This window comes from Talpa europaea, assembly GCF_964194135.1.
Source record: "Talpa europaea genome assembly, chromosome: 1".
NCBI lineage: Eukaryota > Metazoa > Chordata > Mammalia > Eulipotyphla > Talpidae > Talpa > Talpa europaea.
The window spans coordinates 44,322,632-44,335,920 of record NC_140073.1 but is presented as its reverse complement, the minus strand read 5'-3'; the positions used below and the strand labels follow the sequence as shown (position 1 = coordinate 44,335,920).

Below are 13,289 nucleotides of genomic sequence, written 5' to 3'. Positions count from 1 at the left end.
CATAGGATAGATCTATCTTTTGCCTCTTCTATGGGTCGCCTTTAATGACAGAGCAGCATCTCTGTAATAGTGTGCCCCAGGATTGCACATTCTTGGTGTCTTTATATTCTTCTTACTATTTATTAAGTATATTAATATTTAGAAGAACTTAATATGTGCAGGTTCTTTTCTAAGTTCTTATGTGAATTAACTCATAATAATCCTTCAGTGTCAGGATATTAGGAAGTTTTGTATTATTATCTCAATATCTTACAAATGATGTGCATGATACCATGAAAGTGAGTGGTAGAACCAGTTTCCAAACCTAAGCAGCCTAGAATCAAGCTCAAGACCATCATGCAAGCCAGTGTAATCCTCAGGCCCCTTGCCAGGTACCTTTGTTTTAGATTGGGCAATTTGGGGACTTTTTTTCTTTCTTTTGTATAGTAAACATACTGTGCATTGACTAGCTATCGTAAGCTAAGCTTTTTGCTGGCTGGGCACTGTAGAACAAACTCGAGAGAGAGATAGTCATTCAGATATTTAATAACCACATACTCTGCAGTGTGCCAGAGGTAGGTTTACAGAGCTAAATTAATTATTCATTTAGGTGTTCCAGAGAATTTGCAAGGCACTGGGTAAAGAGATAAATGACAAATAAAATACAGTTTCTATATTTGAATTGCTTAGAGAGAGTAAGAGGGGGGTAATTAAATGGTAATTATAGTATAATGGGATAAGTACTGCCATAGATATATACCCAGAGAACGAAGAGAACTAAATAGAACAGGGCAATTAACTTGCCTGAGAGAGGTCTGGAAAACTTCACAGAGGTGATGCCATTTTCTTTAGCAGATAAAGAGGGAGAAAACATTTTAAATGGAGCACCTTGTGCCAAGGCTTAGAGGTATAAAAGAGCATGGTTTATGCAGGGATCTGAAGTGGCTTGATGTATGTAGGACAAATGTTGGCAAACGTTTTCTGTAAAGGGGAAGACAGTCAATATTTTAGACTTTGTTGACCATATATTCTGTGTCACAAAAACTCAACTGCCTTTGTAGCACAAAAGCAGCTATAGATAGTACATAAGTGAACAAGTGGCAATGTTCCAATAAAATGTTATTTCAGAAACAAGCAACAAGCTGGATTTGGCCCATAGCCATCATATTCTGACCCCTGGTCCGGAGTGTAGGTGTCTGGTGGGGAGAGAGAGTGGCTAGGCGCTCACTGTGAGCCAGGAAATTAGTCTATGGGAGGTTACATTGTGGGCCAGCCTCGAAAGTTACTCTGTGACTCAGATATAAAAGCCTGATGCCAGGCCAAGAAGTTAGAGCTTTATCTTGTTAGGTAATGGGGAACCATGCAATTTTAAGTAGGTGTGTTGTTATAGTTGGATTGGTATTTACTAAGATCATTCTAGTTACTAGTATAGCAGGTGGACTGGCAAAAAAAGGTGAGAGAGAAATGACTGTTGTAGCTAAAATGTAGTTCCTTTCTAGACATTGGAGCAGTGAACAAGAGTTGGGAAGCTTCTCACTTCTGGGCCATGTGTCTTGTGGGTTATAAATATTGTGTGAATGAAGGGGGAAGTATGAGTGGAGGTGGTGTGGTTTTGGAGCATGGTGACCTGAGATAAGCAGCCTGGGGGTCTTAGTAACAGCCTTTTGTTCAGTTCCTGGTATGCAACTTAGTTCCTGGTATGAATCTTGTTTCATGTTAGACCATGTACTGCCATGAAGCAGAATGGACTTGGGGGGCTCTCATGACTACTAGCTTTATTCACTCCTTAGTATGCAACTCTGCAACTCACCTTGGTATATAGCCACGTCATATCTGACCATGTACGGCTGCCAATGCAGACCCACCTGGAACTTTGTAGAAGCTGACAGTGTATAAAAGCCCCTGACTTCCTACAAACGGGGCTCAGCCTTTGGATGCAAATCCGCTGAGTCAGCACCATTGCACTTAAACCTGCTTCTTGTTAGCCCTGGTGTCTAAGTTTCTTTTGTGCCATATAACATTTTGATTTAGGAGACATGGAAAGTGATCAGTGAGGAATAAGGTTGGAGTAATGGTTCTCAAGAAGAACCCAGGATACCCGCTCAGTTCCATGCTACAAATATATGCTGCTTTTCTTTGGGCCTTATTTACATCAGTAAATTCTGTTCACAGATGGATCTGGCTGGGCCTATTGTGTCGGAATTCTAGAGAGATGGCTCTCCTGTCTGCTCTCACCCACGTTCTTTCACTAGTGCTTAACACTTCAAATGGGTTTACATGCTTTGTGACATCACCAGGAAGATCACTTTTCTGAGTTCATAGAACTAAATATACCTAGCGACAGCTGGTCCCTTGGCTCTTCAGAGAGCTATTAAGCTTCAGTTCTAGCCAATGCCACATTCCCCATGGTAAGGGGAGACTCTTAGGGAGCCTCCTTAGACCTTCCTGAGAGAAGAGTTGCTTGTTCTGGAGTCTGAAATAGCAAATCCTTCTGGGAGCCAACACCTGTTTTGTTTTTGCCTTTTGTTGCTTTTCAACTTTGTCCTAAATCAGATGTTAGCTATTTGCTGACTGTGGGATGGTGTAATATATGATAATTCCTGCCTCAAGAATGTACTGAATTCCAGTTCAGTGCAGTCTCTGTGCTACCTTATGGCTGAGTAAGTGCAGCCTTCTGTCAGAGGCTACAGGATTTAGGTAGGGGAGATAGAGACATAAGAAGACCTATGAAGGTGTGTACGGAGCTGTGGGAGCCCCATGCACAGAAGAGTCACCTTTGATTAAAAAGCTTTTTTTGATATGTTCAAATCTTTATCTCACCCTTCTTCTAATAATAATCACAGCTAACATTCAGCTAATGTTCTTTATTTTTTTTTTTAAACAACTTAAGCCTCCTCAAAGATTTTTTTTTTTATAGAGGCATGTTTTTTATTTATTTATTTATTATGTTTGTTTGTTTGTTTTGTTTATACATGCACTGGGTACAGTCAGAAGCGTGGGAGGGTGAGAGAATTCACCAGAGCCAGAGTGGGGAGCAGAGCAGGCAGAAGGACTGAAGTACACTGCTGAGGGGAGCAGCGGGTGGCAGGAGAGGTCTGCGCACCATGTGGGATCCTCCTCCGGTGGCCGGGGAGCAGCCGGGGATCGAACCGGCGCCGCAGAGGCCGCGGGCAGCTTCGCAACCCAGCGCTCAACCGCTGCGCCACTGGGGAAAGCCTCAGCTAATGTTCTTTAAAACAGTGTTTTGTGTATGTCAGGAGTCACTAGCTCTGTGCCTCTGGGGAGACTGGGGACAGCGTAACCGAGAAATGTGGGCTGTGCAAGTGCACATACATAAACCTATGAGGGTGGGAACTGTGGTAAACTCGAGCACTTGCCTCTTCAGAAGGCAGCAGCTGCTGCTCAGCTCTGGCAGGCTGTTGCCAGGTAGATGTGTGAACCCAAGAGTGGTGGGGGCTGGTGGGTCACGAGACCCTCATGATTACTCAGTGCCAGCTCCCCCACCTTCAAATGTCTGAAATTATAACACATACACACACAGACACACACAGACACATCTTTGGTGTGGGCAATTGATTTCCCCCTTGATTTAAATAGAATGTGAATAAAAATCTTTATAAAATGTTGCATTTAAAAATCAATTTGTAATAAAGTCTACATATAAACAATGCACTTGCCTCATGGCAAGTCCCTTAGCCACCACCCTCCCTTCAGATCCGACTGCAACCCTTAAATCTCTTCTAAATAAAACTGTCAAGTTGTCACCTAAGTTTAGTGTTCCTAGATCATTAGACTTTTTTTTTCAAAGAAGCCTGAAAAGCTGAATTATGTCTCATTTAATTGTTCTCACACTCAAATGAGAGGGATAATTAGTCCTCAGATTGAGGGGAAGACAGTCTCAGAGAGGCTGAGTATTTTGCTCAAAAGTCACACAGGAAGTAAGTGGTCCCTTTCTCTAGATTCTGAACTCTGTGTCTATATTACACTGTTTTTCTCACTCTTTAGCCCTGGTGGTTGCAATCTTGCTTATCTGTTCTTATGAGAGTTTCCACTCAGCAGCAGACCCTTCCTTTAGGTAGCTGTTCTGTCAACCCACATTCCTTATTGGGCAATATCTTCTTGCTGGCTGAGTTTTGTGACCCTACTCTGCATGCCTGTGGTGCCAGTAGGGCCTATGTGTGAGCCTCTGTGCTCATACTTTTTGTACTTCCGTGACCTTCTCTGCTCTCCCTATACCTCAGTGATCAGCTTAGCTATAAATAGCAGTCTCTTTCTTTTTGGTTCCCTATAAGCAGCTGTTCTGTCTCATCAGATGGTTTCCTGGAGTTAGTTGGCAATGGCAAAAAATCCTCTTCCTTGGAGATTATGACATTTCTGCCTCTAAGATCCCCATATGATAAATGTTTAGTCTTGAGGGTCTGCCTTAGAAACTAGGAGGACCAAAGTAGAGTATATCTTCATGACCTGATGAATCAAAACTAAAAGATTAGGATTATAGATTTGATCTCTTTAAAATATATACAAAACCTGACAATTTCTCTTTGCTGTCACACTACTGCTTGGTTTCAAGACACCATTAACTCAGATCTAGACTGACTGACACCATGACTGACTGACCCACCATACTGATTTCCCTGCAGCTGCCTTTGCCTTCTTACAATCTGTTTCTAAATATAGCATTCAGAGAAATCCTTTTAAAAAATGCAAATGTGATCACTTTGTGTCTCTATTTAAATTCTTCCAACAGCTTCCATCTCAGAGTAAACATCAACGTCCTTGTAATGGTTTGCATGGGCCCTTGCGATCTGGAACTCTGTTGCTTCCCTGAGTTCATCGCCTAGTAGTCACTATTCAGCCTCACTGGCTTTCTTGCTGCTCCATGAATATGCCTAGTATGTTCTTGCCTCAGGGTCTTTGCATTTGCCATTCCCCATACTTGGCATACTCTTCTCTCAGTTATTCTGCTTGTCTTTCTCCAACATCTCCTTTATTTATTTTCCTGAAAGTCACCTTCTTTATGAGACTTTCCTCTAATAAAAATGACAAACCACTAACGTGATTACTCTTGGCATTCCTTATTCCCTTTTCTGGCTTTATATAAATTATTATTGTCCAGTTTTGCATTTGAGTGAAGAAGCATTGGTAGGTGCCAGGTGATTTCAACTCCAGCAAGAATGATCAAGGTTGTCTATAAGGATTGTCTGGGGAATCTGTATTATATTCAACACAGATGACATTATTGGGGACCTTAAGAAGCTAATCACAGCCCAAATTGGCACCTGTAGTAATGAGAGTATCTTAAAGAAGTGGTTTGTGATTTTTCAAGGATTATGTGTCTCTGGGAGAATTTGAAACCTGTGATGGGACCTGGAACTTTAATACTAATAGAACAGAATTCCTTCCTCTGTCTTGCCCATTTTTCCTATCCTTTCCCACTCTAACTGATATGGATGCTTGTTTTAAAAGTTCATGTTAGGGCCTTCCTGTTGACACAGAGGTTAAAGTCTCAGCACTATCAAGCTATCCCAGTCATTACCACATGAGTTTGATCCCTGACCAGATAGCTAGTCCACATGGTGCAGCAGACCTCTCCTGTCTCACCCGCTGCTCTCCTTAGCCATGTATTTCAGTGGATCCTCCTGTTACACTCTCCACTCTGTTTCTGGTGAATCCTCCCATGCCCCTGCACCTCTGGCCTACACCACCGTTCTTGTATGCATAAATAAATAAAAATAAACCACTATGGAAAACTATGTGGAGGTACCTCAAACTACAAAAAATGGAGCTTCTGGGGCCTCCCCAGTGGCGCAGCGGTTGAGCGCTGGGTTGTGAAGCTGCCCGCGGCCTCTGAGCCGCTGGTTCAATCCCCGGCTGCTCCCCGGCCACCGGAGGAGGGTTCCACATGGCGCGCAGACCTCTCCTGCCGCCCGTTGCTCCCCTCAGCAGTGTACTTCGGTCCTTCTGCCTGCTCTGCTCCCCGCTCTGGCTCTGGTGAATTCTCTCACCCTCCTGCACTTCTAACTGTACCCAGTGCTTGTATGAATAAATAAACAAACAAACAAACAAACAAACAAACAAACAAATAAATAAATAAATAAAATCTTTAAAAAAAAAAATGGAGCTTCTGTATGACCCAGCAATTCCACTCCTAGGAATCTACCCAAAGGATACAAAAACATTAATTCAAAAGGGAATCTGCACCCCTATGTTTATTTTATTTTTTTACTTTTATTTTTTATTTTATTTTTTTTTATTAAATAATAAATTTTATTTTTATATTCCCCCATACAACTGCACATGCCCCATTCTGACCCCAATCCCTCCCCTCCCGGCTCCCACCCCCCAAAAAGTGTCTCTGGTTCATAGTTTTTTGTTGATTTTGATTTTCACTTTCTTATAGTTATTCATTTTCCTGATCCCTTATTTAAGTTTTCTAGATTCCTGCTATGAGTGAGACCATCCGGTATTTTTCTTTTTCTTTTTGGCTTATTTCGCTGAGCATGATCCCTTCCAGCGCCATCCATGTTGCTGCAAATTGCATGTGTTTATCTTTTTTGAATGCTGAGTAATATTCCATGGTATATATGTACCACATCTTCTTGATCCAGGCATCTATTTTTGGGCATTTGGGCTGTTGCCAAAGCTTAGCTATTGTATTGTAAACAGTGATGCTATAAACATAGGGGTGCAGTTGCTCTTTGGAATTGATGTCTCTGTGTCCTTTGGGTAAATACCTAGGAGTGGAATTGCTGGATCATATGGAAGCTCTATGTTTAGTAGGTCCAGAAATCTCCACACAGCTCTCCATAGTGGTTGGACCAGTTTGCACTCCCACCAACAGTGCAGGAGAGTTCCTTTTTCTCCACACCCTCGCCAACATTTGTTGTGGCTAGTTTTTTTAATATGTGCCATTCTCACTGGTGTAAGATGGTATCTCATGGTAGTTTTGATTTGCATTTCCCTGATTACAAGTGATGTTGAACATTTTTTCATATGTCTGTTGGCCATTTGCATTTCCTCTTCAGAGAAGTTTCTTTTTAGCTCTTCTGCCCATTTTTTTTTTTTTTATAGAGGCATGTTTTATTTTATTTATTTATTTGTTTGTTTGGTTTATACATGCACTGGGTACAGTCAGAAGCGCGGGAGGGCGAGAGAATTCACCAAAGTCAGATCGGGGAGCATCTTCTGCCCATTTTTTGACTGGGTTATTTTCTTTGTTGTTGTTGAGTCTCATCAGCTCTTTGCAGATTTTTGTGATCAGTCCTTTATCATTAGTGTTGGTGCACCCCTATGTTTATTGCAGCACTGATCACAATAGGTAAGCTATGGAAACAACCCAAGTGCCCCAAAATAGATGACTGGATCAAGAAGATGTGGGATATATATATGCAATGGAATACTATTCAGCAATCAAAGAGGACAAACACATGCCATTCACAGCAACGTGGATCAAGCTGGAAGGGATTACGCTCAGTGAAATAAGCTAGAAGGAAAAAGACAAATATTGGATGGTTTCACTTATAGGAGGAATGTAGGGGAACCAAATAAGGGACCAGGAAAAATAATTATAGTAAATTAAAAAACAAAATTAATAGGCAACTATTAATTAGAGACTGTTGGCAGGAGAGGGGTAGGGAGAGGGGCCAAATGGGAAGGAATGTGTTCTTACACAAGGGACTGTGGTGATGGTGTATGGGGGAGTTGATGATGGGAATTTTGTGGGGACTTCACCTGAAATGAGAAAGCATGCATTGTGCAAAAAAGGAAGAATGATGTAAAATACATATAAATAAAATTAAATTATAAAAAATAAAACAAAAGCAATTATATGCTATTAAAAAATTCATGTTAATAAAGACTCAGAAACTGGAAAATAAATAAATAGATGGATAAATAGATGTCTCTCTTACCTAAATAGGATGTCAACTCAGTGAGGTCAAAGATTGTATAATGTTTGGTTTACTACTTACTGCATTTTTAGGGGTTGGAAAAATGCCTGATAAATGGAAATCTTATATTTATTGCATAAGTAAATGAATGAATTTCTGCTCCAGACTGGCTGTCTCAGACTGCTTGTGACTGTGTCTTCCTTGAGACATTCCAGTGTCTGGTGTTTAAGGTCTAATTATCACATTACTTAGGTCCCCAGTGAGAACAGTCAGATGCTTCATAAAATTAACAAAATTGCTTTAAGATTAATTTTGAAAAATAAGCAGCTGAAATTGACAAGAAATATTGTGAAGTACAAGAGCCATGGGAAGAGGAGGAGATTGAGACATTAGACATTTTTTTCTGAGTATAAAGAAAAAATAAGATTAATAAAATAGTCAAGTGCTAACACAAAAATAGAAATATGGTTTAGTGTAAGAGAATGGAGAGCCTGGAAGCATGCCTATCTGTATGTAAGGATTTAATTAATTATTAAATAACATTTTTTTAAAAAGGAATAGAATACAGGGAATTTAATGAACGGGCTTGGGATGACTGGGTGGCAACTTGGGGGAAAATGTTAAGATTCCCAACTTACATCATATAATAAATTGAATGTCAAATGGCCTAAGAGGTTGATTATTAAGAAATCCAAAAATTGGGCCTCCCCGGTAGCACAGCGGGTTGAGTGCCGTGCTGTGAAGCTGTGAAGCTGTCAGCAGCCTCTGAAGCGCGGGTTCAAATCCTGGGCAGCCAGGGAGATACCCACATGATGTTGCAGACCTCTCCTGCCTTGTCTGCTGCTCCCTACTCTGTCTCTGGTGAATTCTCTCACCCTCCCACACCTCTGGCTGTACCCCAGTTCTTGTATAAATAAATAAATCTTTAAAAAAAAAAGGAATCCAAGAATACCTTCTTTAGTTTGCTTTTGAAGAGCTGGGCTCTTCAGTCCATGTGCTAGACTGTTTACCATGAATGTTAGGACCTGACTTTAATTGTGGCCAGAGGGCACAAAAAATTGTTAAATTTTTGCATGTGAACACTGCTTTCACCTCTTCATCTCACCAGAGGTGTCAGCTTCCTTACTTCATCACTTATCCTTCAAGGGAGAGTAGCTAGGCCATACCTGTACCTTGTGTATTAGACCTGAGCGCTAATATGTGACCACAAGCCACATGTAGTCATTTAAATCTAAATTAATTTCAAAAATTTAGTACTTAAGTCACATTAGTCACATTATGAGTGCTCAATGGCCATATGTTTCTAGTGGCTTGGCCAGGTCAGATGTAGAACCTGTGCATCAGTATAGTAAGCTGTATTGCACAGAGCATGTTGTAGATGTTATCAAGTTCCTTTTGCTCAGCAGCCTAGAGTCTGACTAGGTGAGAATGCGCTAATGTGAACTCTCCTAAACATCTCTCCTGAGTCATTAAGCCCAGATGTCTAATGTCTGTAAATCCCAGGGGATGAAATCACCCTTTGATTATGGGTCTAAGGAATCTGGGACCATACTGTCAACCATCTACTCATTTAATCAAAAACATTTAGTGATATCACTCTATATGAAGCCATTTCCTGGATCCTGGGAATAACAAAAAATAGTTAAGAGGCATTTCCTGAAAATCCTACTAAAATATATTCTTGAGAGATTAGTGATCAGAATTGCATATTTCTTTGATGTTTGACTATAGAGCGGACTGGGCTGAATGGGTTAAATTTCTAAAAGGTTTAATTTCTTTAGTTTTTCTACTCTGTTGTAAAGTAATATTAAAAGAAGTTCAGATAATTAGAAGACAACATATGCAGTGCAAGGGAAAAAATTTAGACTACTAAGTCAGATATCTTGGGTAGGAATACTAACTTCATCACTTATCCGCTATATCCTTGAGCAGATGTTTCAGTTTTATAATACTGCATAAGAAACATCCCCAAAACTTAGTGACTTAAAATAGCAACAACATTTACTTTGTCAAGTATCTGCAATCTGGACGTGGCTCAGCGGGGAGAGCTCAGCTTGTCCACTTGGCATCAAGTGAGTTGACTTGAATCACGTCTCAACCACTCACCTATCTGACTCCTGGCTTAGAAGACTCAGACAGATGGGGCTGCCTAGATCTCTCTGTCTTCTTATAGTCTTTCCACAAAATGGCGTGGTGGTTTCTGGATAGGCAGACTTCTTACATGGTAACTCAGGATTCTTAGGACTTGTATCCTAAAAAGGAGAGAGTCCAGTGGAATTCACGTGGCCTTTTCTAAACAAGCCTTGGAAATCATTCAGCATCACTGCTGTTGCATTCTCTGTGTTAGAAGATGAGTCACTAATGTCGGGCTATATTCAATGGGAGGGAAATTAAACTTTTGTATGAGAATTGTCAGAGAATTGTGGACATATTCAATACTATCACAGTGCATAACCTCTCTAAACTTACTGTGATTTGGGGGCCAATTGCTCTATCTCTGAAAGTATTACTGTTTTCATTTGTAAAGTAGGTGTGATAATTTATTGGTTGTTAGGGTGGATGAGAAAATATTGGAATATTGTTTAGTGTATAAATAAGAAGTCTTCTCTTATTTGACTTACTGTCTTTCAGTGAACTGTGATTCATTATCTTTCCATAACTAAAAAAAAAAAAAAAAGTATAGGACGCACTCTCTTACTCATTTTTTCCCCCAATTAAATCACGTAACAAAGAAGAAAAGGCATGGGAGGATACATGACTGATGATATGTACTTGTGTACTGGGTAGATGGGGTGTGGATAACCTGATGACCTGTGTGCAGGGCTTGGTGGGCCAGATCCTAGGTATCTCTTGTGACTTTATGCTTTTCACTTGCAGTTCCTAAGGGAAGACCTCAATTATCATGACCCAACGGTGAAACACAGCACCTTCCATGGTGAGGATAAGCTCATCAGTGTGGAGGACCTGTGGAAGGCATGGAAGTCCTCTGAAGGTAACAGGCAAACTGTCAATCCTAGTTTCTGGAAGGTTTAGAGAAGAGAGAAGATTGGACAGCGGATTTATCTTAAACAAATATGAGTAAATGAGATGCTTAGTAAAGAGCCAATTATTGAAGTAGCTCTACATACAGTTACTGAATATGACTCCTGGAAGTTGAGGAAGGGCCTCCAAACAGACTTGGAGTTATTTTTCATTAGAAATCTTATTGAATTCCATCCTATCTCTAACATTCCCCCTTCCCCCTGGCCCCCCATCTCTGGAGATAGGGAGCTTGTTGACCTTTTGAGGCAACACTTTTCCCCCCTGTAAATCCTACTTGGTTCCAGCTCTACTGAGTCTGAGATAATTCAAAGATTGAGTACAACTATAAGTGAACTGTCCCCTGAGTCTTCTCTTTTCCAGGTTAAATAGCTCTAGTTCTTTGAAGAAAACATGCTTTCTTTGTCCTCTTATCTTTGTATCCTGCCTATGAATGCTTTTGTTAATGTCTGTCTTAGATTAGCTTCCTGGAGTTGGATGCAAACCCCCCCTGGGTGTTGTTTGATCAGCACAGGGTTGAGCAGGACTGCCTGTTTCTCAATGTGGACCCCATGCATCTGTTAGCGCAGTCTGATTACATGCTCCTGCCTACAGCCATCACATCACTCTGCTATCTCATGTTGAACGTATTAGATAGAAACTTTAGATCATTTCATGTGTAAAACTGCTAAATCATGATGCCTACCATCCCCCCACCCTGGTGATTTGCTTCACAAGCTCTCAGTAAGAATATACTTAATTGTGTGAGATGTGACAAGGAAGAGAAAAATAGGGTTTTACTCTCCTCTCCACCTGTGTCTCTATCTAGAGCTTCCTTTGACACTAACAGGATTTGAAGCATTTTCTTCCCAGGGTCTCTTAAATTAAGGTAGGTTTTACTGCTAAGAAGGGTTAAACATAAATGACCACCAGTATACTTGGTATTGTCTATGAGGAACCTTAGGGCTAGATTTATAAAGTTATTCATTGTCATGCATTTAGTAAAAGGGAAAGGGAGGACTTAGACTTGGGCCTTCTATTCTCTAGGCCAATGCTTTTCTGTACCATCTTGCTAGAAAACATTGGTTTGATGTTAGAGAAGACCAGTTTTGATAGGAATGATGTGGCTTCTATTTTTACTTGAATTTTGACCTAGGATTATAGAATATGAGACCTGGAAGTTGTTACCTCTAATGTGAGAGCATTAGATTGACAGCAGGAGGACCTAGATCTAATCCTGGTTCTAGGCTCACACTTCTTAACTCTGTTTTATCTATTTAGAAAATACATTCTGTAGCTATAGAGACAGCATTCTGGAAATCTTTGGAAGCTGAGTTTTTTATGGGAGCTTTTATCTAATAGCTTTGGAGCACAGGCTTGTTTACTTTTGATCTGAAACAAAAAGTAATTCGTTATTTCACAAATAAAATGGGTTTCTTTGGAAACAATAACAAACCAGAGTTTGCAAAAATAGAGTCTCCAGGGAAGATGTTTGTGCATTCTCCCCAATTTTAGGGTCAACCCCCCCTCCTATCTCCTTTGGGTAGAGATGCCTCCTTCCTTCCTTCTGAGTTGGGGAGGAAGCATCACATTCTGTTGAAGATGCAAGGCACGTTGGGTACTGTGGTTTGCTGATTATGCTTACACAGGAACTCTCTTCTAACCGCCTGATCTCATTTAAATAGGGCTTCTGTATATTAATTTTCACACTATGGAAGAGAGCTCAGACAGTGAAATAATCCTTGGAATTATACCAGTATTATACCAGGAAAAAATCTATCAGTACCATTTACTTTTAGTTTTCTTCCTTTCCTGTAATAACATGAGGGCGTGGTGCCTGGTTTTTAAGAATGGAACTTTAAATGCAGGAAGCGCATTCCTGGTCTTCTTTGAAAGCTCACACAGACGTAGCTGGAAAGAGAAAGTGACCGAGAGAGGGCAGAAATAAAGTAACTAATTATGCTACTAGAAAACAACCCAAGACAATTTTCTGGTAAGAACTTTATTTCTGGAATCAACAGCTATTTGGAATACTTCCAAATGTGTTCTGAATTACAGGAAGGTAGAAAACCATGGAGTGAATTTTCGGGAGTAATTTTCCCCATTACTAATGAGCAAAGAAAAATATTTCAATGCACAGTGATGTAGCTACAGCTAAGCTGAGAAGTGATATATATGTACCATTTTAGGATTTGCTTACCATATATCATGCCTGGTAGTTTGACAATCTTAAAAGTGAGAATCTTCTTGTTTAGATTCTTCCCACAATTTGCTTCATTATTCAGAACAAGGCCCCTGATCTTTCTGGACTGATGATTTCCAGAGCTACAAAAAGCTTGTAATATTTTGGCACTGGTTCAAACTGGTTCATATGAGTTTTGCTAGATGTTGTAGATATCAGTG

The 13,289-nt window shown here is 40.4% G+C and overlaps 1 protein-coding gene across 8 annotated transcripts in view; it reads left to right on the top strand.

The window, feature by feature from the left end:
• Positions 1 to 13,289, top strand: part of STIM1 (stromal interaction molecule 1) — a gene marked incomplete at both ends in the record, with an annotated part of 161,357 nt that overhangs the window by 98,577 nt on the left and 49,491 nt on the right. For all 8 annotated transcript variants that reach the window (XM_084246306.1, XM_084246304.1, XM_084246301.1 and 5 more), the window contains one exon: positions 10,746 to 10,860. In XM_084246306.1, the coding sequence (XP_084102432.1) occupies positions 10,746 to 10,860 (115 nt within the window). The remainder of the gene's footprint in view (positions 1 to 10,745; positions 10,861 to 13,289) is intronic.